Source organism: Callorhinus ursinus, unplaced genomic scaffold (assembly GCF_003265705.2).
Source record: "Callorhinus ursinus isolate GAN/ISIS: 27379988/994484 unplaced genomic scaffold, GSC_fseal_2.0 scaffold1, whole genome shotgun sequence".
NCBI classification, from domain to species: Eukaryota; Metazoa; Chordata; class Mammalia; order Carnivora; family Otariidae; genus Callorhinus; species Callorhinus ursinus.
This window is the reverse complement of record NW_027397063.1, coordinates 111,570,485-111,595,020: the sequence shown is the minus strand read 5'-3', so window position 1 is coordinate 111,595,020 and position 24,536 is coordinate 111,570,485. Positions and strand designations below refer to the sequence as shown.

The 24,536-nt window shown below is 43.6% G+C and overlaps 1 protein-coding gene and 1 long non-coding RNA gene across 3 annotated transcripts in view; one reads left to right on the top strand and one right to left on the bottom strand.

Annotated features, from left to right (window-relative positions):
* Nucleotides 1-497: 497 nt before the first annotated feature.
* On the bottom strand, nucleotides 498-2,887 carry LOC141373923 (uncharacterized). Its single transcript, XR_012380386.1, has 3 exons — nucleotides 2,711-2,887; nucleotides 1,961-2,041; nucleotides 498-600 (listed from the first exon to the last, which is right to left on the bottom strand). It is a non-coding gene; the product is annotated as an uncharacterized lncRNA (long non-coding RNA).
* Nucleotides 2,888-2,997: 110 nt separating this feature from the next.
* Nucleotides 2,998-24,536, top strand: part of TRIM42 (tripartite motif containing 42) — a 35,459-nt gene continuing 13,920 nt past the window's right edge. Inside the window, exons 1-4 of one of the 2 annotated variants that reach the window (XM_025870367.2) lie at nucleotides 2,998-3,522; nucleotides 7,357-8,054; nucleotides 12,326-12,774; nucleotides 16,045-16,269. In XM_025870367.2, coding sequence (XP_025726152.1) covers nucleotides 3,182-3,522; nucleotides 7,357-8,054; nucleotides 12,326-12,774; nucleotides 16,045-16,269 — 1,713 coding nt within the window. In that variant the 5' untranslated portion in view covers nucleotides 2,998-3,181. Of the gene's footprint in view, nucleotides 3,523-7,356; nucleotides 8,055-12,325; nucleotides 13,150-16,044; nucleotides 16,270-24,536 lie in introns of both variants that reach the window. The other variant, XM_025870366.2, reaches the window with a different exon arrangement.

Here is a 24,536-nt window from a genome sequence, read left to right as displayed (position 1 = left end):
CTTAATTCACTTCTTCATTTTGCTTTAATTTTTAGGACTGCCCTTTTTAATTTAATTTTGTTTTATAATTATGTAAAATATTTAAGTAGTTTCTTTTTTATTTTTTAAGTAGGTTTCACACCCAGCATGGAGCCCAGTGCAGGGTTTGAACTCACGACCCTGAGATCAAGAAGTGAGCCGAGATTGAGTTGGATGCCTAACCGACTGAGCCACCCAGATACCCCATAAAATATTTAAGTAGTTTCTAAGTCAGTTCTATAAATTAGGATATATAGGCCTCTCAACCCTGTTTCTACACTCCCTCATAAATCTAAGCTTATGGTTTATTTTTCCATATCATAAGAAAAGATAAACCAATGACTTAAGACCTTTCCTGAAATGAATAGCAGCATATTACATGCACATTTCTACACCTGGCTTTTTGTACTCAATAATATATTTTGGAAATCATTTTGAAACAGTAAACAAAGGTCTTTTTCATTCTTTTATATAACTGTGTTAGAAAGTGGATGCACCTGGTGGATGTGCTTCAGTTTATCCGATCAGTTCCCTCTTGATGGGAATTTGGATTGTTTCTAGTTTTGTGCCATCAAAATAGTGCTGTAATAAATAAATTACACCATGAATGAAACTCTTCTTCTTCTTTTTTTTTTTTTGCCAGTATATCTTTGGAAGAGAGTCTTATAATTGGAATTGTTGAGTAAGCAGATGTAATTTTGAGATCCCATTTCATACCCACTATGATGGCTATAATAATAATAATTGTAAAAGAACAATAACAAGATTTGGTGAGGATGTAGATAAATTGTTAACTCTCATATGTTGCTAATGGGAATGGAAAAATGTAAAATGGTGCATCTGTTTTGGAAGCAGTTTGTCAGTTCCTCAAAAAGTTAAACACAGAGTTACCATATGACCCAGCAGTTCCACTTCTAGGTATATACTCAAGAGAACTGAAAACATATGCTCATACAAAAACTTGCACACAAATGTTCACGGCAATATTATTCATAATAACCAAAAAGTCAGAAAAACAAATGTCCATCAATGGATTAAACAAAATGTGGTATATACATATAATATTCAGCCACAAAAATGAAATATTGATACATGCTAAAACATGGATGCTCCTTCTAACTGATAATAATAAAAAAATAAAAAATAAATTTAAACATGTCTAAAATTTGAAAAAAAAAAAAACCAGGGATGCCCCTTGAAAAACATTATGCTAAGAAGCCAGATAGCTATATTATATGATTCCATTTATATGGAATATCCAGAATGGACAAATCCATTGATACGCAAAGTATCTGTCTCTGATGATTGCCAGGGCCTGTGGGAAGGGGCATAGAGAGTGATGGGTATGGGTACCGGGTGTCTTTTTGGGGTGATGAAAATGTTCTGGAATTAGACAGTGGTGATAGTTGCACAGTCTTCTGAATATACTAAAAACCATTGAGTTGTTCACTTTAAAATGGTGATTTTAATGGTAAGTAAATTATATCTCAATAAAAATTTTAAAATTAAAAAATAAAAAAACTAAGGGTACCTGGGTGGCTCAGATGGTTAAGCATCTGCCTTCAGCTCAGGTCATGATCCCGGGTCCTGGGATAGAGCCCCACATCAGGCTCCCTGCTCAGCAGGGAGACTGCTTCTCTCTCTCTCTCTCTCTCTCTCTCTCTCTCTCTCTCTCTGGCAAATAAATGAATAAAATCTTTCAAAAAAAAAAAACTAAAAGAAGAAGGATCCTTGACCAATGATGAAAATGTACTATCAATCCAGGAGTGAAACTCAGAACCCTGTGCCTGGAGGATAGAGAGAAATATTGATAAAATTGAGTTTGGGAAAATGTGGGGGAAAAGCGTCTCCCATACATTGTTGGTGTCAGTATAAACTGGCATATTCATTTAGGTAAGCAATTTAGTAGTAGTCTATCAAAAAATAATAATAAAATACATACCCTATGATCCAGAATTTTCATTTGTAGGAATCTAAAATCAATGTGTGGCTGGCACAGTTAGCACCCAGTGAATGTTCTTTCCTAATATAAAGGTGATAATCACAGGGAGAGATAATAAATTATGCAATAAACTCTACAGCCAAATTCAGCTCTCACTTTTGCTTCTTTTTGGAAAAATAATAAGACAGTGTTTATAACATAGGGTAGTATGACCATGAAATTTCTGCTCTTTTAATCTTTGCAAGCTGCATAAAGTGGAAAGCAAAATTCTGCCCTAAAATATAAGGTCATTTCTAGAAATACCGCGTATATACTTAAAAGAAGAGTTAAAGATTTTCAGGTAGAGTTCCAGCCTCTTGAGAAGAGATCATGGGGTGCATGGAGTGGGGAGGGAGTAGGAAAACCGAGCTTGAGCCTCAGCCAAAGCTCATGAAGCTACAAAAAAGCCAAGACATATTGAGAGTGACATATGCATGAAGCCTCATGATAATCAGCGGTGGCTATGCAGCAATGGACAAACTCAGTGACTACTGAAAGATGTGCCTTAGTGAACTCCTACCTTTTTTCCCTTTAATTCTTTCTCCAAATGGCGATTCCCCTTAAATGTAGCATTGCCATGATTTGTAAGCACTTTGTGCTTTGTTCATCACACAAAGAGTTCAATCAATGCAGAAAAGTCCCAAGGAGAGGACATCATGTCAGTCCACTTCCAATTAATCATCCCAGTCCCTTCAGCCCATGAAAACATACCCTGAAGTCAACTAGCTCCAGTTGCAGGGAAAACATCATCAAAGAGAAATAGCTTCTGGAATCTGCCCCATAACCCAGAAGGTGACAAGTGACAGCTACACCTCCAGGATGCTCTTTGCATTAACCTCCCTCTGGAGCTGATCCTATGGAAGCATGGAGTGTCCATCAGCCCCCCACTGCTTGCCACTACTCCCCATATCTCACCCACCCAGCATGGTGAGACATGGCGGGGAGACAGGGATTGTGACATAAACAAATGGCCTCAGGCTGATATATGTAAATGCCAGCCCAGGATCTTCCTAGTAGGGACACCACCTGTGAAGCCCTCATAACAGCCAACCTCTTGCAACCGCCAAGCTGAGGGCCTCGTCCGCTGCGGGGAGGAGGGACCCCCTCCCCTAGGAGACCACAAGATTCTTACAGAGAAGGGATCCAGAGCTCCGGACGGCCGGTGGCAATCATGTAGGCACCATGGAAACTGCTATGTGTGTTTGCTCTCCATGTTGCACATGGCAGAGATGTTGTCCTCGGTTATGCTCCTGTCTGTGCTGCAAGTTCCTCTTCACCTCTGAGCGGAACTGCACCTGCTTCCCCTGCCCTTACAAGGACGAGCGCAACTGCCAGTGCTGCCACTGCACCTGCTCCGAGAACCCCAACTGCCACTGGTGCTGCTGCTCCTGGGCCAATGACCCCAACTGCAAGTGCTGTTGTACGACCAGCAGCAACCTCCAGTGTTACTACTACGAGAGCCGCTGTTGCCGCAATGCCTCCATCACGTTCCACAAGGGCCGCCTCAGGAGCATTCGCATCTCGTAAGTGCCCTCTGCCCCCACCCCGAGGCCATTTCTCTACCCTGAGAAGAGGAGGCCAAAGATTCTGTAGCAATTAAGCGTGTCCCACACAGCCAGTAACCGCGGCTAGCCATGAGTTCGAAATCCACTCCCCGCCAGCCCTGTGAATGAGCAAGGCGCTCTCTCACTTGCACCCAGTAGGGGGCGCTAATACTTAGCGCGTCAGCCACCTGCCAGGCACTGCATGTGTGACCCCAGGCAACCTTCACGCCATGCCCACCACGCCGGTGAGGAAACTGAGCCTTTGCAAGGTCCAGTGGCCCAGGATCACCTAGGTAATAAGACGCAGCCAGACTTTGAACCCAGACTGTATCTTAACTTGAAAATGCTGTACTGCAAAATGGAGAGTATAACGTCTGCCATGATTCAGCGGGTATGGGGATTAATGTATGTACTTTGTAATCTGTTATGTGATATAAAAATATAAATTGCCCTTTTTCTCCCTCCTCTGAACTTTTGATACCTTAACATGTATTGGAAAAGTTAACAACTTCCACAGGCCATTTTTGACCCCTGTGTCCTATATAAGTACCCCAGAGGGCCATCAACTCCTGCAGCCTTCTCTTTCTATCTGGAAGTCATGCAGCTTAGGGTCTCAGTTACTTGCATGGGGCATTAACCTTCTGTGTCGAGTACTGCATGTTCTCTTCCTGTTCTGAGGGAGACAGTCCTTTTATGTCACATTTGAAGGGTATCTCAAGCAGCAAAGGCAGACTTCTTAGATGAGAAAAGATCAAAGACCAGAACTACAAGATGGCAGCATTGGAGAGGCAGAAAATGAGAGGCAGGTTTAAAGCTTTTCAAGGCTAGAAAAACAATTCCGTGAGCAAAGATTCAGTGAATTCGGGAGAAGAATAGGATCCACTTTGCAGTTCAGCACTTAGTAGGTGCTTAATAAACTGTACTCTCCATTCATGGACCTCTCGCGGTGTTTGCATGAATAGAGAACCCAGGGGTCTTGGATAAAAGCCCAAAAGTTCTCGGGTGCAGAAAGTAACATCGACATTCTTCTCTCCTGACTCAACTGCCCCATTTTCTGCATATCGGCAATGGAGAGTCACTGACCATATTTCAACAGAGGAGGGATGACTTTGGTGCTTTGGGAAGATGCCTTAGGTCAGTAGCTCCCAAACTTTGCTTTACATTAGAATCACCTGGGGATCTTTACAAAGGTCCTCATCCCCAGACATTCTGATTTCATTGGTGTGGGGTATCACCTGGGCATCAGAATTGTAAAATTCTGATTTTTCACCAGTTGCACCGTTAGGCACCCAGTGTGCTTCCCATCTTGTAGACAAGATTTTTATCTGGATATCCACTAGGAGATCTACCCCCACTTCCTCACCTAAAATGAGGTTAAATCCCATAATAACTTGAGGAGGCCTTCCCCACCCCAGGTGATTCTAAAGTACAGATGGCCTGGAGGGAACCGAAGGGAAGCTGGGAGACCTGCCATGTGACACAGTGAGAACTCAGGTACTGGGAGAATAGTCCTAAATTGGAAGGAGGGGGCTGTGCAGAATAGGAGAGGCCCGATATCTTAGCAAGAAGGCAAGGCTGCTGGGTTTGGTGGCTATTTGGGCATGGAACCATGGCCACTGAATGCCCAGCTCCAAGCCTGAGGCTTTCCGAGGATGGTCAGAGATGCTACTGCAAGTGTCAGGAGGTGGGCTGTGGGTACACTGAGGTTTATCTTCCAGCTGGCCTCTCTCCTGGTTTCTGAATCACTGCCTCCCTGCTCTCTCTCTCTTCCCCCAGCATCACCCTCGCTCCCTCCTTCTTCTTGATTTCTCACGCTGTCTCCCTTTATATTACACCATGATCCTCAGAATCCCACCTTCTTGAACTAGAGAGGTTCATCCAGCTACCACATGTACAACTGACTGTACCTCCAGTGATTCCTTGCAGGGCCCAGGCACAAGACTGAGAAAGCAGAGAGGGAATGGAGCCAAGAACATTGTGGCCAGCAGGCCTAGGACCCAGCTTCCAAATCCCTAAGGGATGAGCTTCCCAGGAGCCTGAGTCCCCACAAAAGGGGACTCTCTGTCACCACAGGGCCACTCCCTTCATACTTCCAGTATGCTTGGGCAGCACCTTTGACTACCTGGGCTCTAAGATATAGGTCCCTGGCTAAGAGATGGGGAAGTAGATGGGGGCATATAGGGACTACAAGAAGCCAGAAGCAGAAAAGAATACATCCACACTGCCAAGATCAACACCCAAATATCACTAATGTAAACAGAAGAGAAGAGACAGGAATAGTCACAAATTGTGTATCTGCTTCCATTTCTATCCCCACAGCTAACTTATTTATTTTCAGAAACTGCTTTAGCCCTGATTATAGCCTCTTAGAACATGCACTTGAATTTTATAAGTATGCTTTTATTTCATTCATGGTTCTTAGAATTAAATACATGAAATCAGCCTCAGCAATTAGACAAAGAATCAACACAGACAGAGGCGCACACACACACACACAAGAGTAGAAGCACACACTTCTCCTGGACTTGACCATTGTTGTCCCCTACTGTGGACCATTAGCTGGGTAGTACCAGAGGGGAGTAACTGCAGTGGCCACATTTACTGAGTCCTTACTATGTGCCAGCAGTTAAGCACTTTATCATGGATTACCTCATGTAGACTTTGTAAAATTCTCATGAAGGACATAGGATTGTGAGCTTTGAGCTTTGGATTACAGATGAGGAAACTGAGAATGGGAGAGGTTAAGAAACTCATTTTGAAGGTGCAGCTCTGACGGGTGTACTCCACCATGAGCAATCTGCCCCTAGAGCCTAGACCCTTAACTTTTACCTATCAGTCTGCTGGTTGGAGCACTCGGGTTCTAGACTTGGCTCAGGACTGAACTCCTACTGTCCTCGGAAGGACACTTTACCCATCCATTTTACATACAAAAATAATGATGATGTCAATGCCTGCCAAGCAAAACTCACCAAGAACACACCTGTAGGTGGACAAGATTGGATTTACCGAGTCATTGCGACAAGAGAGAACATACGCCATGGTTAAGAGTGTTGTGTCTTGGTAAGAAGGCCTCCGCAAGTTATTACGGGATTTAACCTCATTTTAGGTGAGGAAGTGGGGGTAGATCTCCTAGTGGATAACCAGATAAAAATCTTGTCTACAAGATGGGAAGCACACTGGGTGCCTAACGGTGCAACTGGTGAAAAAGCAGTACGCTTCCACTAAACAGAATAGGCCAGGTTTGGTCATTTTTGTGGTCTGGACAATATTCTTGTTTTGCCTGCATTCAAATAGGATGAAGTGGTCTTATTTCTGCTTTGCTCCATCACAGTCTCAGAAGGGCTTTGTGGGGTGTTGGTATTCTGTGACATTATTGATGGGCAACATCACCCAGCCAACATCACCCCAACACCAAGGCTCAGCTGATGGTGCCAGGCCAGTCTCTTCTGCTTTCTCTTGCTCAAAAATCACAACATGCAGTGTCCACAGCTCACTGTGTTCCAGGGGCTGCTTTCAAGCTTTGTAGGTATGAAATGTAATTTTAATCCCCTCAAGAAACTCTATATAATATGACTACTAATTTTATAGCGAGGAAAAAGGCAGAGAGAGGTTAATTAACTGACTTGAGGTCGCCCAGCTAAGAGAATAGCGGAGGCAGGTTTAGAACCCGGGTGCCCCGCCACAGAGCCCACGCTCCCCACCATCACACTGGCCTGCCTGGCGGTGAACCCCCAGTTCTTTCAGAGGCCGGAAACGGGGTGAGCTCAGGAGCCTGCCTCCTGAAGCCCTCCCCATGTCTGCTTCTCCTTCCAGCTCCAAGACCGCGCTGCGCATCGGGAGCAGCGACACCCAGGTGGATGAGGTGAAGGCGACGCCCGCGAACAGCAACCTGGTGGACCATCTCTCGTGCCCCATGTGCAGCCGGCTGCGCCTGCACTCCTTCATGCTGCCCTGCAACCACAGCCTGTGCGAGAAGTGCCTGCGACAGCTGCAAAAGCACGCCGAGGTCACCGAGAACTTCTTCATCCTCATCTGCCCCGTGTGCAACCGCTCGCACTGCATGCCCTACAGCCACAAGATGCAGCTGCCCGAGAATTACCTGCGCGGGCGCCTCACCAAGCGCTACATGCAGCAGCACGGCTACCTCAAGTGGCGCTTCGACCGCTCCTCCGGGCCCATCGTCTGCCAGGTCTGCCGCAACCGGCGCATCGCCTACAAGCGCTGCATCACCTGCCGTCTCAACCTGTGTAACGACTGCCTCAAGACCTTCCACTCGGACGTGGCCATGCAGGACCACGTCTTCGTGGACACCAGCACCGAGGACCAGGATGAGAAGATCTGCATCCACCACCCGTCCAGCCGCATCATTGAGTACTGCCGCCACGACAACCAGCTGCTCTGCACCTTCTGCAAGACGGCTTTCCACAGCGGCCACGACACCATCAGCCTCATCGACGCCTGCTCCGAAAGGGCCGCCGCACTCTTCAGTGCCATCGCCAAGTTCAAAGCAGGTGCTGGTCCCCCTTCCTTCTCCTGCACAGTAATTTCTAGTTCAGGAACTGTTGGGCAAAACGGCTCTGGGCAGCCTGTTTGGTGAGAGCCTCCCCCACCCGGTGGGGCAATCCAAGCACTGAGAAACACTTTGCTAGGCTGCAAGGCATTGGCCTGGTGTGCACGCCTGGCAACCACCAGCCTCTTAACCTCCCTGCGCCTTGGTTTTTTTCATCTGTAAAATGGGCATAGTAATAGTAACTCCTTTGTGAGGACTAAATGGGTTACCCTATGTGTAGCATGCAAAAAAAAATATCTGGCACGTAATCAGCACAGAAAGATTCTATAATCTTGGTTACAATCGTCATGACCTTGGACCTTGTTTCCTCCTTTGAAAAGTGATAAGTTTGATCTTCTAGTATCTGTGAGCCTTTCTAAAGTTGTCACTAAAGTTGGATGTCTTTGGTATTTTCCCAATTTGCAGAAGGAAAGAATTAAGTCAATGTTGAAATCATTTCTATTTTAAATTTTCCTCAACAGTGTTTTCCCCAAACTTGTAAACAGCAAAGTAAATGAACTGGTAGCAAACACATAAGAACAGAAATACTCAGAAGTAGCAATAACATTCTGGTCAACAGCTGGTTTTCCTTCTGCATGCCTGCTCAGGGTTATTTATATTGGCTTACCTATAAAATTGGTAGTTTGTGTAAGGGTAACTGACCCTAGTTTCCATGCTGGAATGTGGTACAACAATATTTTGGAGAGCTCAGCAAAGACACCCATAATTTCTGGGTGTGGATCTACCGGATTAGACATGAGGATCTCAGGCATCCTTTTACGGCTCTTTGCCCCTGGGAATAGCTTCCTTGAATAGAAGCGTACTATGCCCAGGCCTAATTTTCTCAATCATCCTACCACACAGGCATTAAAATTCCTTCCATGAATAAGACAACAGAGATTCTAAGAAGTCATTGGCACAAGGCAGCTAGTAAATGGGCTGTTCTGGACTATCTGACTCCAACACCCACATTAAAGCCATAACATTCATTTGACAACCTACTCTATGCTAAACAGTGACCAGAATCTAAAGATTGAAAGATTGAAAAGCAACAGAAACCACCACCACCACCACCTGTGGTCTATTCCCTTAAGGACTGGATGACAGTCAAGTGACCAAAGTGCACCAGATCACCCCAGCCCTTTCCCTTTGTCGGATATTTCAGTGTCCCTGTGTAAACATGCCTAAACATATGAGTGGGAGGCAGTTTTTCTCTGAGCTGCCCACAAAGGTCCTGTTGGACATAGACATGGGTCAGAGATGGGCTTTGCTAACTCTGTCACCTAGGACCTCTCACTAGCATGCATATTTCAGAAATACCTTCACTTCTCAATTGTTTCTATTAGGAAACATTGTTTATCAATTGATATTTATTCGGTTTTAGAACTACCGCCAAGGAAATCTCTATATTAAAGAAACTCTATAGGAGCCATATTGCCAAAGAAATGGGTGGCCCCTTTGGTTCTAGAGGGTTTTCTTAAGGTAGACTCGCTGCCTGGGCTCAGCTGGATTCTCTGGGGCCTCAGCATAGGGAAGGGGCTGCTGCCTACAGTCTGCTGTGGCCCCCAGGTAACCACAGGAAGCTTGGGTTTTTAACAGAGGGGAAATCTAAGATAGTTTTCTCAGAGTCCAGGGCACCTATAAGTCAGACAATGAAATTCAATTCAATGTAAGGGGACACTAGTACAAGTTCCAGACAGCCCAGCAATTGGAAGAGACAGGGGTCACCTTCAAAGCATATCCATTTATACGTAGGTAAAGAATTTAGACCTGTCCATCCTTGCTAAGGGAACCACCCCCCCAAATTTTTTTAACCAGGTTTCAAACTTGCTCTTAAGGATTCAATTCACTTTTGAGGAAGGTGCCATAAATCTACATTTTAAACAGATCTTCAGGTAATTCAAAAGCAGATGGTCTGACAATACACTGAGAAACTCTGGGCGCTGGAGGGAAGATCAAGTTTAGGTCAATTGATTGAATCTGTGGTGTTGATTCCAGCTACACATTGGAACCACCTGTGGAGCTTTGCTAACTAGGACCAGCGACAATGGCACCACCCAGGAGCCTGTTAGGCATGCAGAATCAGGCCCTAGCCATACCAATTTCAGGGGAATCTGCATTTTTAACAAGATCCTCAGAAGATCCCTTGGATTAGATTCTAAACGCAGCTACAAACTGCCTCATCTGGATTACTGAGTCCTAACTCAGGCCAATTCAGAGTCTCAGCAAGTGAGGCCAAGGGAGGAGTTTTCTTTAAAGTTACCCAGAAAATTCTGATGCTCACAGAGGGCTGAGAACCACAGTTGGAGCAATTAAGAACATAGGCTTTGGAGTTAGACAAATAGAATTAGAGACAGGCCTTGGTTTCTCCTATTTACTTGCTGTCATTAGACAATAACTTAACCTCTCCGAGCCTTCGTTTCCTCATCTATAAATGGCAATAATATCTTCCTCCTGGGAAGATAAGTGTTATAGATGATAATACAGAAATGTGATCCACAATATGTGTATCATCTAGATCTGGTCCATAATAAATGTTTAATAAACAATAGCTACTTTTAAGTGTACTGCCTGAAAAAGATGTTGATTTAACTTTGCTCTAAGACTAGCTCTTGCAAAGTTGCCATATTTATAAGACAGGGGGAGGGATGCTTCTGGCTTCCTCTTTCTCTTCTCCTGCTGCTGCCTCTTTCCCTCTCATCTAAGGAATTTTTATCCTATCTCTCAGGACTTTACATAAACGTAATCCTTAATAAAGCAAGGAATTTCCTAGCAAGTGTCTTTGGCAATCAGTGAGTAACTATTGAATAGTCAAAGAAATTAATGAATAAAGTGGAATTTCAACTGCCATAGGCCACAGTGGGGTTTGAGTCAGGGGAGAGTGGGGAGCACTTCTCAGCACCTCTGCAATCACCCTGATTGTTTCCTGTTCAGCCCCCATCGGCATTGCTTCTGTGCCAGTATGAGGGAGGAGGTGGGCAGAGGAAACAGCGGCTTCACAAAATAGGCCAGAGAGTGGCATTTACCCCAAAGATGTTAGAAAATAGAACAGATTGGCTTTCACTCAATAAATACCTCTCAAGCCCTCCTACACACCCTAGTCATAGTGAAAACCAAGACAGCCACAGTCCCTGTTCTCGTGGCCCAACAGGACTCTCGGGTTTCCCTTAGTCAAATGCACATCATTGTTACAATGGCCACCACCCACAGAGGTCCAGCTTACTGTGTACCCAGGACTATGTTAAGAACCAAGTACAAAAAATTCTGGGGCACCCCTACTCATGAGTGAAATTTGGTGAGAGTTATAGCCCATCAATTCACTACAAAGTTGACCATTCAGGGGAGGATCTCATCTTTAGACTAGGCCACAGAAGGTTGACATGTCTTCACATAGTTGTCGCTGCCTGATGCCTAAAACACTGTAAAGCCAACAAAGCTGCTCATTTCACAGAGATGTGCCACATACTTTCTTTCATAGTATTCTCTATACTGTAGTATCACTGGATTTATGAGTGCCTTGACTGTCAGTGCCCTTTCATATTCATATAAGTATCCCTAGTACCTTGGAAGGCATATGACATGTAACAGGTGTTCAGTAAATGTTTGTTGAATGACTGAGTGAACTTATAATCCAAAAACCACCTAAGAGGATACGGGACAAATTGGGTTCTCCTTGAAGTGCAACAGCAGACTCTTTCTTGGAAGGAAATGGGGGAAAGGCAAGAGAGGGAGCCCAGCTGACTTCCTACTGTTGTCTAGGGCTAGGTTTTGGGTGAATTAGGCAAGGCAGCATTAAAAGAAGTTATCAGAAATTTAGTTCTTAGAAAATTTAGTTCTTTCGCACAGGGAAAACCAGTCACTTTGTGACATCACCTCTTCTTAAGTCCAACGTGCTGACAAGGGAAGTCTGGTAAAAACTCATATCAAGGGTCTTGAACTTTAAATTCCAACTCAGGGCCACAGAGACTACTATAGAAATAACTATGCCAGGAAAGAAAGGCTGTTATTCCTGGGGTAAGTATTAGACAAGGAGGCTGAGAGGGAATTCCTGAGGGAGGCCAGATGCACCCCATAAACCTGTTCTAGCCTATTTCAGTTCAACTACAAGTGCCTTCCCTCCCTCTCCACCCACTTCCATGGGGTCCAAAGGAATTTTCTCCAGTTTTCTACTGGCTTTGACATCTGGGGAGATGAAAATTTTAACCAAAGTTAACTCACCTGGTTGTTTTGCAGTCCGCTATGAGATTGATAATGACCTAATGGAGTTCAACATTTTAAAAAACAGCTTTAAAGCTGACAAGGAGGTGAAGCGAAAAGAGATCCGAAATGGATTTCTCAAGCTGCGCAGCATTCTACAGGAGAAGGAGAAGTCCATCATGGAGCAAATAGAGAATCTGGAGGTGTCCAGGCAGAAGGAGATTGAAAAATACGTGTATGTCACAACCGTGAAAGTGAATGAAATGGATGGTCTGATTGCCTACTCCAAGGAAGCCCTGAAAGAGACAGGTCAGGTGGCATTTCTGCAGTCCGCCAAGATTCTGGTGGACCAGATTGAAGACGGCATCCAGAGCACCTATAGGCCTGACCCACAGCTCCGGCTACACTCCTTGCACTGCATGCCCTTGGACTTTGCTGAGCTTTCCAGTGCCATCCACGAGCTCTTCCCCACAGGACCCAAGAAGGTATGCTCCTCAGGGGACTCCCTGCCCTCCCCCTATCCCATGCACTCAGAAATGATGATTGCCAGGAAGGTCACTTTTAGCACTCACAGCTTCGGCAACCAGCAGATATACCAGCGAAGCTCCTCCTTACTGTCCTTCAACGCCACCAGTGGTGAGAAGGCCAAAATGGGTCTGGAAGCCTATGGGCGAGCCCAGTCCGCCACACCTGCCAAACCCACAGATGGCCTCTATACTTACTGGAGTGCAGGGGCAGACAACCAGTCTCTGCAGAACAGCAGCAGCTTCCACAACTGGTACTCATTCAATGATGGTACTGTGAAGACCCCAGGCCCGATTGTTATCTACCAGACTCTGGTGTATCCTAGAGCTGCCAAGGTAAGAAAGGCTCTGGGCCCATGGGGAAGGCAAGGGGATGTGAGGTACGGAATGGAGGTGGGTAGTCAGGAACGGTTGCACTTACCTCTTTGATCTCTAGGGTCCAGTCACTCAAATCTGTTCCTCTGGATTCTTCGTGGTCAGCCCATTCAAAAGGGATAAGTTCCTAAAATCTTAAGTACCCTAAGATTGGCTTAAACCAAACAACATATTTAACTCATAGTCAAAAATACATCTGAAAGCCCCAACCCCATTTCAAGGGCAACCCAAATTTGGGAACCAAAGTAATTTGAAGAGACTGCTTGGAGGGTGTAATATTTCCCAGGGGAAAGCCTGTACTAATAGAGAGAACACAGAAAATCAAATTGTAAATACAGGCTCCATTATCTATCAGCTGTGCTTCCTCTAAATTGCTAGCTTTTCTAAAGAAAGTATCCATACTCTCCATGATTTGGAAAGAATGGAAGGATAATCCCCAATGGAATCCCAATTCTTATCTCCTGAGATTCAAATTTTGGGGCTGTGGATCTCTCACAGACCTCCACCACTGCTATCATCCGACTTCAGGGCACATGACTCCTCCTTGACCTTCTTGGCCTAACATGACCTTTCCCTCAACATTCCTTTCAAATCCAGCTGAACATTAATTGAACTGTTTATAGAACGTGTCATTAAGGTTCAGGGAGAGAAACAGATTAACTTGCAATTAGATACTCTATCAGAGCAAATCTTGCCTCTCTTAGGGTTCCCTACAGGGACATCTCCCAGGCCAGCCCATGGCCTGCTTTCGTGTGGCAGAACTCATCTTTTGCCCCCATAATCTGACAACACTCCCAAAGACTTTCAGCATCCTTGAAGTTGAAACCATTGATTCTCAAACATTAATGTGCACCTGGAAGTCTTGTTAAAATGCACTTTTGTATCAAGGGTCTAAAAAACAAGAAAATGAAAACCAGACTCTGACCCAGCTTTACTTTGCTGTCCTCCTGAGACATCATAATCTATGTTTTAGAGTCTATAATTGCCAGCAAGAATGACCTTACATTGCAAAGTAGAATATACCTTCCCATGGGCTCTCAGACACAGCAAAAGTATCTCTGCCCTTCACAAAAGAGATGTCCACAACTAAACAGCTGAACCTTCATTTCCAAATGATCCTAGATCAGCAAAGCCTGCAGTGTTTGTGACATTAGCTCAGTGACGGCCTTAGGTGTCTCCATGCAACTTAGACTGCTTAGGAGATTGGCAGTTTCTTGCTCTGGAAGGGAAGGACTAGTGATATCTTTTCCATACTTGGGCTTGGAAAAGTCACCCCACACCACCAGTTAGTGGTCCCTGGATGAGCCCAAAAAAGGGGCCTACACAGGAAAACCTAGTTAAGACATTGCCTGTCAAGAGAGGGATACCTAAACCTACTGCCAAATATGGTATTTGATGTGAAGATATTATTGATCCCCATTAGGATCATGGAATGGAATTCACATGGGAAATATAGTGCTCAGTAATGCCCAAGATGAAATCTGTGTTGACTTCTCTCACAAATGATGGTTGACAGTCCTCTTTAGGCTTTCGGCATAAAAAACATTCTCAGAGTTAGTCTTATAACTTGTCAGTATGTATCTGAAAAATCCTAAGGAGTTTTTTCTAAAAACTCAATTTTATTTCTAGAAATCTTTCCCAGAGAAATGATTAAAAATTCAGATGAAGATTCATGCCCCAAAAGTCTTCATTGCAACACTATTTATTAGAGTGTAAAATTAGAAACAACCTAAACATTCAACTATAGAAGGATTAAATCACTTATGGGCAGTTATTAAAATTGTGTTTTACTAAGTTTTTCATAATATAGGGAAATATGTAAAATATAACAAGTGAAAGAAAGTAGGAATCAAAGCAATATAACCCAAATTATATATATCTCTGTGTTTGTGTATGTTCCAAAATTGGAAAGAAATTAATTATTAACTGAATTTTGGAATTATAAGTGATATTTATTTTCGTCCCTTATATTTTTTCTGTATTTTCCAAGTCTTTTACAATGAATATGTTAGTTTTGATGATCAGAAAAAATTAAGTTAATTTTCACTGATGAATTATATAAATTTATAAAAGGTTTTAAAAGTATAAATATATAAAAATAACTACAAATTATATAAAGTCACAAAAATTTATGCACTTATGAGTAATTATAAATTAATTTTATAAACATAATATTTGAATTTATTAAAACTTGAAGAATGCAATATCTGTTTAGAAATATAATCAGTATAAAATATATGCAAAGCACAACCTAATTGACACTTGTTAGTATATCTCTTTCCAAAAGTTGATATTTTATGTTTTGAGTGTGAACATATATTCTCCATGACTTGGGTAAGTCTTTTCACCTCTCTGGTACTCTACTTCTTTGTGTGTAAAATAGAGGGTTGGAATAGATATACTTTTCATCTTCTAGTAGTCTGTGGTTCTATTAGAATTTGCTTAATGTAACCTTCCTGAGCCTCAACTGTAAAATGGGATAATAAAATCTCCCTTCCAGGGAGTTGTGAAGACTAGGTAAGTTAGGCAATGTCAGACAAGAAGGTGTTCAATAAATGGCAGCTACCTTACTTAGTTGTGTCAGGAGACCAATGGTCACCGCCAATGTTGACTGATTGTAATAGAACCCAGAGAAGCATTCTTCTCTTCTTGAAATATATCACAAGCATCATGTCAGGCCTTATCAGGCAGCCTTTCAAGGCTGTTGCACATAGTCTACATCAAAGTCCTCAGCAGCTGGAGGAGATGGGGTCAGCTTAAACTCACCCCACTGATAGTTAATGACACAAATCTTTATGGGAAAGAAAGCTGAATGGTGTATATTGATATCACACCCACATGTTCATTGCTTCATAGGTTTACTGGACATGCCCAACAGAAGACGTGGACTCTTTTGAGATGGAATTTTATGAACTCGTTACTACCCCTCCTAACAATGTACAGACAGAGCTTTGTGGGCAAATTCGGGATATAATGCAGCAGAGTTTGGAGCTGCACAACCTGACCCCCAACACTGAGTATCTGTTTAAAGTTAGAGCCATCAATGACAATGGTCCTGGGCAATGGAGTGACATCTGCAAGGTACTGTGCACATTTTTCTCAGACAGACTTTCTTTATAAGCTCTGATGCAGCTCTGTTAGGATGATCACGAGATTACAGAACCGACTGTGTGACTGCCCCCTCTAATCCCAGAAAACTTGTTAACTCAGGTCAAAGAGAAGGCTGCTGGCCTCAACCAGCTTGGCAAATGAGGCCTGAAAATTGTTAGTTCAGTTTGATTCAAAAAAACATTTGGGCCAGGCATTCTTTTAGGATGTAGAGATTTAGAGGAAAATAAGACATAACCCTTGCCTTCGAGGAGCTCAGGGTCTACTAAACAGATAATTGTGGTGTGAGAAGGACCAAAAAAAGAGCTCATTATTAGCCCTGGTGGTGACTCAAAGCAAGTGTATAGTGCCAGATTTAACACACATAAATACAGGACACATACAAAAAACAATTTTTAGTATAAGTATGTCCCATGCAATATTCTAGACATAGTTATACTAAAAATTTTTATTTGCTGTTTATCTGAAAGCCAAGGAATAGCCACTGAGCATGTCAGAATGGACTCCCAAAAAGAAGGGACAGAATTATTCCTATCTTCTTGGTGATGCAAGGCTGACTCTTCTTTATATCCCCAGGGGGTATACATTCATGAGTATAATTTTACTGATACTCAAATGAGAAAAGGAAGAAAAATATCAAGACTTCCCATAGCTATTTTACTGTATAACCGTGATGATGTTCTTTGGGATAAGAGTAGATTTATGGCTTAATCAGGGGTTCTTTAGAGGAAAGATAGTAAGTCCATTCATTTCAGCTTTTGAAAAGGGAGATTTATGGTACAGAGAGAGAGGAGTCTCATGAGACCACTTCCAGCCAGGACATACATCTGATCCCCAAGGGAACTAGAAAGCTATCAGTTCCTCTCCCTTTCTCTCTCTGTCTCTCTGTCTCTGTCTCTGTCCTCCCTCTGCCAGCCCTTCTACGTCTGCTTCTGTCTGAATCTATTCTACTTTCAGCTAGTTTGTAGTATCTCCTCTCCTAAATTCAGCTTGCTTGTGGTTTTGGATTGTCTTGGCCCAACCTCTGTGTGACCAACACAATCTGACTAGCAACACTCCCTTTGTCTCAGGTCCAGTGTTTGCAGAAGAGAATCTGACTGGTTGCTACCTCTAGTGATGAAGGGAAGCAGGAGGTAGGGTGGGGGCAGGATTATGCTGTTGGCCAGTGTACCAGTAGCAAGTCTGCTGTAGGTGGAAGGTCTCTAGTCCATCTGGACTGCTTCTGGAGGCAGTACCCACATGCACCCCTTCCCGCTCCCACAGAAGTCAGACACTCCCCTGGGAAGGAAGTGGGATGAGAAAGTCAGCCTTGCTGCTCCTCTTTCTCTACCCCCGCCCATTCCCCTGTCAGGCAGATGGCTCAGAGCCCAATTCTTGTTGCTACCCTTCTCTCCCAAGCATGGAACACCCACAGCAGCTACCATATTTTGCAGCATGTCCTTTTGACTATGGATTCTTCCTTCCTCTAGTTCTATCTATCTTCCTTCTAATTTTTTAGAAATTCCTCAAAAATGTCTTGAACATGAAGGGCACTCAATGCTGTTACTAATTTTTTTTTAAACGTATCTCCTGTCATTTTTCCATGCTAGGGTCAAGGACAGGGGTGGAGAGACTGAAATGTGTTGGCCCTTCTTAGGTAGATGTTTTGTCCTTCATCTTGAGCTCCAAACTCCCCGAAAACAAACTTCATGTCTAATTCATCTCTTTCTCCCACAATGCTTACCACAGCACTGTGCATATCTCGGGTTCTTAATGGTTATTGAATGAATACATGACTGAAAATGTGACCAAACAAATGAATATATGAATGAATGTCTAAATTAAAGAGTGAAGAAATAAACTGATGAATAAAATTAATAATTACAAAGTACCATAAGATGTCTGAAAGCTAAGTGTTTTATGCAATCAGTCAAGAAATTCCCCCTGAAATTGTGTTTATGCGATTAATTTGTACTTCCTATATGGGAAGGAAGCCCATTCCAGTTTCTTTGCTTTTTAACACAATTTCTAAATGAGCAGAGCACTAATTAATGAGGTTTTCTGGAAGCTTCATTTTTATCTGACTCGCAGAGCTGCAATATAGATTTTTTCCTTCAGAAGTAATTCTTCCGCCCTCTTTGTGATTATGTTAGCATTCAAGGGGAAACACTGGCTTCCTTAACATTTGTCATGATTTGCATAAGTAAAGGCTTCAATAGCAAATGAAAATAAGATGGTGTGTTTGAATGACATTTATAAAGCTTCATAAAAGTAATGACTTCAGTTCTTTCCTATAAAATCGAAATACTTTTCCTTTGGCATCAGTTCTATGCAGGTATTCCTGAAAGGTTTCATTTAAAATGCTCTAATGAGGTAGCTGAATCATTTCTTATCCAAAATACAATATTTCCATCATATGTACTTTTGAAAAGGAAGTGAAATAACACCTTTCATATTTGATTTTCATAGTCTGTGACTTGCTGATTTTTAAGGGATTTTATTCAAAGTATAGTACGTGAATCATGAAAATTAACTTGAATGCTTTTTAAAGGTCCCATTTATTGAAGGCCGACTCGGTGTCAGACACCATCTATTCGTTATCACTGATCTACCAACCATTGGAGGAGGGGAGTTATTGCCTCTATCAGGAAACTGAGTCTCAGGAAGGGAAAGTGTTGGCCCTCGTGTAACTTGAAGGAGGAGTCGAGCGGGAGCCTAGGTGTCATCCAAGCTGGAGCTCTTTGTCCCCTGCACCACAGTCAGATTCAGCTAAGTCTGGGCAGGTGGGCCCCACCCTGGTGACCTGGCACCTCGCGCTGGGAGGATGTTGTCCAAGCCAACAACCGTGAGAGTGCGACTTTGTGTGTGTGTGTTGTTTTGTTTTTTGTTGTTGTTTTTTTTTTTTGTTTTTTTGAGAGGCAAGATTGAGCATTGCTTGGCCTGGTGTACCCAGCCCCAACTCCACTAGGCTGTAAGCCCCAGGACGGCAGGTGTCCTGCTGATCTTCTTCACTCCTCTTGGCCAGGAGCCCTCCTCCAACAGCCTCTAACATCCAAGAGCCTGATAGTTTTGAAGGAATGAAGAAGTGTGTTTCTAGACAAGTCCTATATCCTTTAGCCTGTCTCTCCTCCTGCTTTTCCACTTGTCCCCGGGGTCCCTCCTGACCACCATCCCCATTTCATTTCTGACAAGAGCCTCTTTACTTTGTCTCCCTCTGACCTCAAGTCTCTGCTAACTGCCAGGAAGTCTTCCCATGACAAATGGAACTTTCCATCTATGCATTGGTTTCCTATTACCGCCGTAACAAATTAGGAGTTTAAACAATACACGTTTTCTTATTACCTTATAATTCTGGAGGTCAGAACTCCAGAATGGGTGTCACTGAGTAAAATCAAGGTGTGAGCAGGGCTGTGTTCCTTCTGGAGACTCTGGAAGAAGTTTCTTCTCTTGCCTTTTCCAACTGCTAGCAGCTGCCCGAGTTCCTGGGTTCAGGGCCCCTTCCTGCATTTTCCAAGCCAGAAACATTAGGCTGAGTCCTACACACACACATGCACGCACGCACGCACGCACTTCTCACACCTTCTCACACTCCCTGGCTATCTTCCGCCCCTCTCTTCCACTTTGAAGGACTCTTGATTACATTGGACCCACCTGATGATTCAACAGACTCTTTATCTTAAAGCCAGCTGACTAGGAACATTAATTAATTCCCTTTTGCTGTGTAACATAACATGTTCACAGGTTCCCAGCATCATGACGTGGACATCTTTGGGGGCCATTACTCTGCCTACCACAGTCTGTAAACCAGATGTCCCCTGTTACATCACATTTGGAAGTAAAAATTCAGGCCCAACAATAGTCACAAACTGCTACTGTTCTGGGTCTTTCCTGATAGCTCTTTAAGAAATGTGCCCACCCCTGCCCCCATTCACCCTCTCAAATTCCTTCTCAGTCTGTACTGGGGGTCACCCCTGGTGTGTCTCCCATGTGCTCAGCAGACAGCCCTATCAGCTACTCCGAGTCTCTGCAGTGCTGCTCCCTTCCTGCCCAGGCTGGAACTCCAGGCACAGAGCCAGGCTGCCCGACCTTCTGGGCATCTTACCTTCTGGTTTTACCTCAGTCCCTACTTCAGACCTCCTGTCTAGGCTGAGATCCACATCTTCAGGAGGTGGGGTTGCAGGGCAATCAGAGTGACCAACACTATCCCACACTCAGAATTAATTTCCCCAAACCTACCCCACACTACCCACATACTCACAGCGACTCCCTGCCCTGAAATGAAATAAAAATGGGTTTGTACTCTATCTCCTTAGGATTTATTCTTTGCCAAAGAGCTTCTTGATCCTTCATGCAAATCGAATCCTATTAGTCTTTCCCTACTTGCTCTGCAGATAGACTTGAGCCCTGGAGTGAGGATAATTTAGGTTAAGCCAGACCTCGTATTTTTAACCTCGTACACAGAGGGTTGAGTTAATCAACACACTTCAGTTCATGGTCCATTTTCAACACTGGTTTATGCAAGGCCCTTTTCTTGTCTCCATTTGTAGTCCTTTTAGTGGCCATTCCTTCCCAGACATCCATTCTAACACATTTTATGTGTATCTCATTACTTTTGAGTTCATTACATGGTATGTACTATTTTGAATGTGTTGGTAATTTGCACAGACAGTATTATGCCACATGTCCTACTTTGTTTCTCACCTTTTCTCCCTGAACACTATGTTTTTGTGCTCTAGCCATGTCATTATGCACATTTAGTCCCTTACTCCTGATGCTGCCTCATTTGGGCACCACATGTTACCTGTCCACTCAGCCAGGATGGACACCCAGGTGACCTCCAATAGTGCTGCAGTGAACAGTATTCATTCCTGACATTTTGTGGGCAGGATGGGGGCGTGAGAATTTCTCTGAAACATTGTATTTGTTTTCTAGGGCTGCCATACCAAAATGCTACAGATTGGGTGGCTTAAACAACAGAAATTTATTTTCTCACAGTTCTGGAAGCCAGAAATCCCAAATCACATATTTGCCAGGTCTGGTTTCTTCAGAGGCCTCTCTCCTTGGCTTGCAGACACCTGACTTTTTCCTGTGTCCTCACGCGGCCTTTTCTCTGTGCAAAGGCACCTCTGGCAGGTCTCTGTGTGTCCAAATTTCCTCCTTTTATAAGGACACCAGTCAGATTGGATTAGGGCCCTCCCTAATAACCCCATTTTAACTTAATCACCTCTTTAAAGGTCCTCTCTCCAAATACAGTTGGCCCTTGAACAACACAGGTTCAAACTGTGTGGGTCCATTTATACACTGATTTTTTACAGTGCAGGACTGTATTTTCTCTTCTATGATGTTCTTAATAACATTTTCTTTGCTCTATCTTTATTGTAAGAATATAGTATATAATAAATGTATGATATCTGTTAACTGACCATTTATGTTATCAGCAAGACTTCTGGTCAGCAGTAGGCTACTAGTAGTTAAGTTTGGGGGCATTAGAAAGCTATACATGGATTTTCAACTGTGTAGGGGGTCAGCGCCCCTAACCCCTGCATTGTTCAAGGGTCACCTGTATAGGCACATGCTGAAGTACTGGGGATAGGACTTCAAGGTATAAATTTTGGGAGGACACAATTCAGCCCTTACCAGATATATACCATGAGTGAAATTGTTGGGTCATAGAGTACATACATACTTGATTTCAATGCATGCATGTACGGGTCCATAAAGAATGAACGAGGGAGGGTGGAGCAAGATGGCGGAGGAGTAGGAGACCTGTACTTCATCTGGTCTCAGGAATTCAGCTGGGTAGGGATCAAACCATTCTGAACACGTAAGAACTCAACAGGAGATCGAAGAAGAGAATAGCAACAACTCTCTGAACAGAAAAACGACCACTTTCTGGAAGGTAGGACGTGCGGAGAAGTGAATCCGAGGCGATATCCAGTAGACGGCGGGGGAGGGGCCTCTATTGGCTGCTTCTGGCAAGTGATAGAGCAGCGGAGCACAACATCAGAACTTTTAGAAGTCGGCTCCGCTGAGGGACGTCACTCCACTGGCTAAGCGGGGGATGGAATCCTCGTGGGACGGTGTGGTCTCAGGACCCTTGGGGTCACGGAGAGACCGGGGGTGCCTGAGTGCAGCAGAGCTCCCAGGTATCGGAGCGGGGAAGCTGGCTGCAGAGACGGAGCCGAGGCACAGGCTCTCAGCTCAGGGTTGCCATAAACTATGATCGGTGACACAGTCGGGCCACTGCACATCCAGCAGGGACCCAACAAGCGGCAGATCGGGGGAGACTCCCCTTCCTCCCGCAGGGGGAGCGGCACGGGAACGCACCGCAGGGATCTGCTGGGTTTGGAGACTCCACACCGGGTGGGGTGCCAGAGATAGAAACGCTTGGTCACAGGCCGGGTGAGCACGGAGTGCGGCCAGAGACCGGGCAGACGGGAGTGATTGACTGCTTTTCTCTGGGGGCGCACTGAGGAGCGGGGCCCCGAGTTCTCCGCTCCTCTGGGGCAGAGATTGGGAGGCCGCCATTTTCACTCTCGTCCCCCAAAGCTGTACCAAAAGCTTGCAGGAACCAAAAGCTCCCAAGAGCAAACCTGAGGAGATTGCTTAGCCCGGACCGACAAGGGCAGGGCAATTCCACCTCCGGCAAAGACATTTGGGAACCACGGCAACAGGACCCTCCCCCAGAAGATCAGCAAGAACAGCCAGCCAAGACCAAGTTTACCCATCAGTGAGAATGGCAGAAGGCCAGGGCTAGGGGAATATAGCACATAGAATTCATGGCTTTTCTACCATAATTCTTTAGTCTTTCAAAGTTAATTTTTTTAACTCTTTTTTAATTTTTCTTTTTTCCTTTTTCAGCCACCATCTTATCAATCCCTTTTTTAAAAAAGCATTTTTATTTTTCATTTTTAAAGTCATATTCTATCCCTTCATAGTAGTTACCCTTATTTTTGGCATATATATATATAAGTTGTTCTCTCTTTAAAATTTTGAGATACAGTTTCTTCTAAGAGATCAAAATACACCCTAAATCTCTAATGTATGGCTTTGTTCTAGTTTCCTGCCTGATCACGTTCTCTCCCCCATTTTTCTCTTTCTTCTTTCTTTCTTTTTCTTTTAAGTCCTCTACTTTTTTCAAACAACTTCTTATCTTATCAATTCCTTTTATAAAATTTTTTATACTTTTCATCTTTACAGTCATATTCCATCCCTTCATCGTATCAACCCTTATTTTGTACATATATAAGTCTTTCTTTAAAATTTTGGGAGGCACTTTCTTCTAACAGACCAAAATACACCCAAAATCTAGCGTGTGGCACTGATCTATGCACCAGCCTGATCATAATTGATCATATTCTGGTTTTTTTTTGTTTTATTCTGTTTTTGTTTGTTTTTATCTTTTTCTTTCTTTCTTTCTTTTTTTTTTTTTTTTGGTCTTTCTTTTTCTTTCCCTTTTTTTCCCCCTGGTTTCAGGTCTTTTCTCATTTGTTTAGAGTATATTTCCTGGGGACGTTGTTACCCTGTTAGCATTTTGTTCTCTCATTCATCTATTCTCCTCTAGACAAAATGACAAGATGGAAAAAATCACCTCAACAAAAAGAACAAGAGGTAGACCATCTGCCAGGGACCTACTCAATACGGACATTAGTACAATGTCGGACCTAGAGTTCAGAATCATGATTTTAAAGATAATAGCTGGGCTTGAAAAAAGCATGGAAGTTATTAGAGAAACGCTTTCTGGAGAAATAAAAGGAAATAAAAGAAAATAAAATCTAACCAAGTCGAAATCAAAAAGGCTATTAATGAGGTGCAATCAAAAATGGGGGCACTAACTGCTAGGGTAGATGAGGCAGAAGAGAGAATCAGTGATATAGAAGACCAAATGATGGAAAATAAGGAAGCCAAGAAAAAGAGAGATAAACAGCTACTGGATCACGAGGGCAGAATTCGAGAGATAAGCGATACCATAAGACAAAATTACATCAGAATAATTGGGATCCCAGAAGAAGAAGAAAGAGAGAGGGGGGCAGAAGGTATATTGGAGCAAAATATAGCAGAGAACTTCCCTAATGTGGGGAAGGAAAGAGGCATCAAAATCCAGGAGGCACAGAGAACCCCTCTCAAAATCAATAAAAATAGGTCAACACCCCAACATCTAATAGTAAAACTTCCGAGTCTCAGAGACAAAGAGGAAATCCTGAAAGAAGCTCAGGAGAAAAGATATGTAACCTATAATGGTAGAAATATTAGATTGGCAA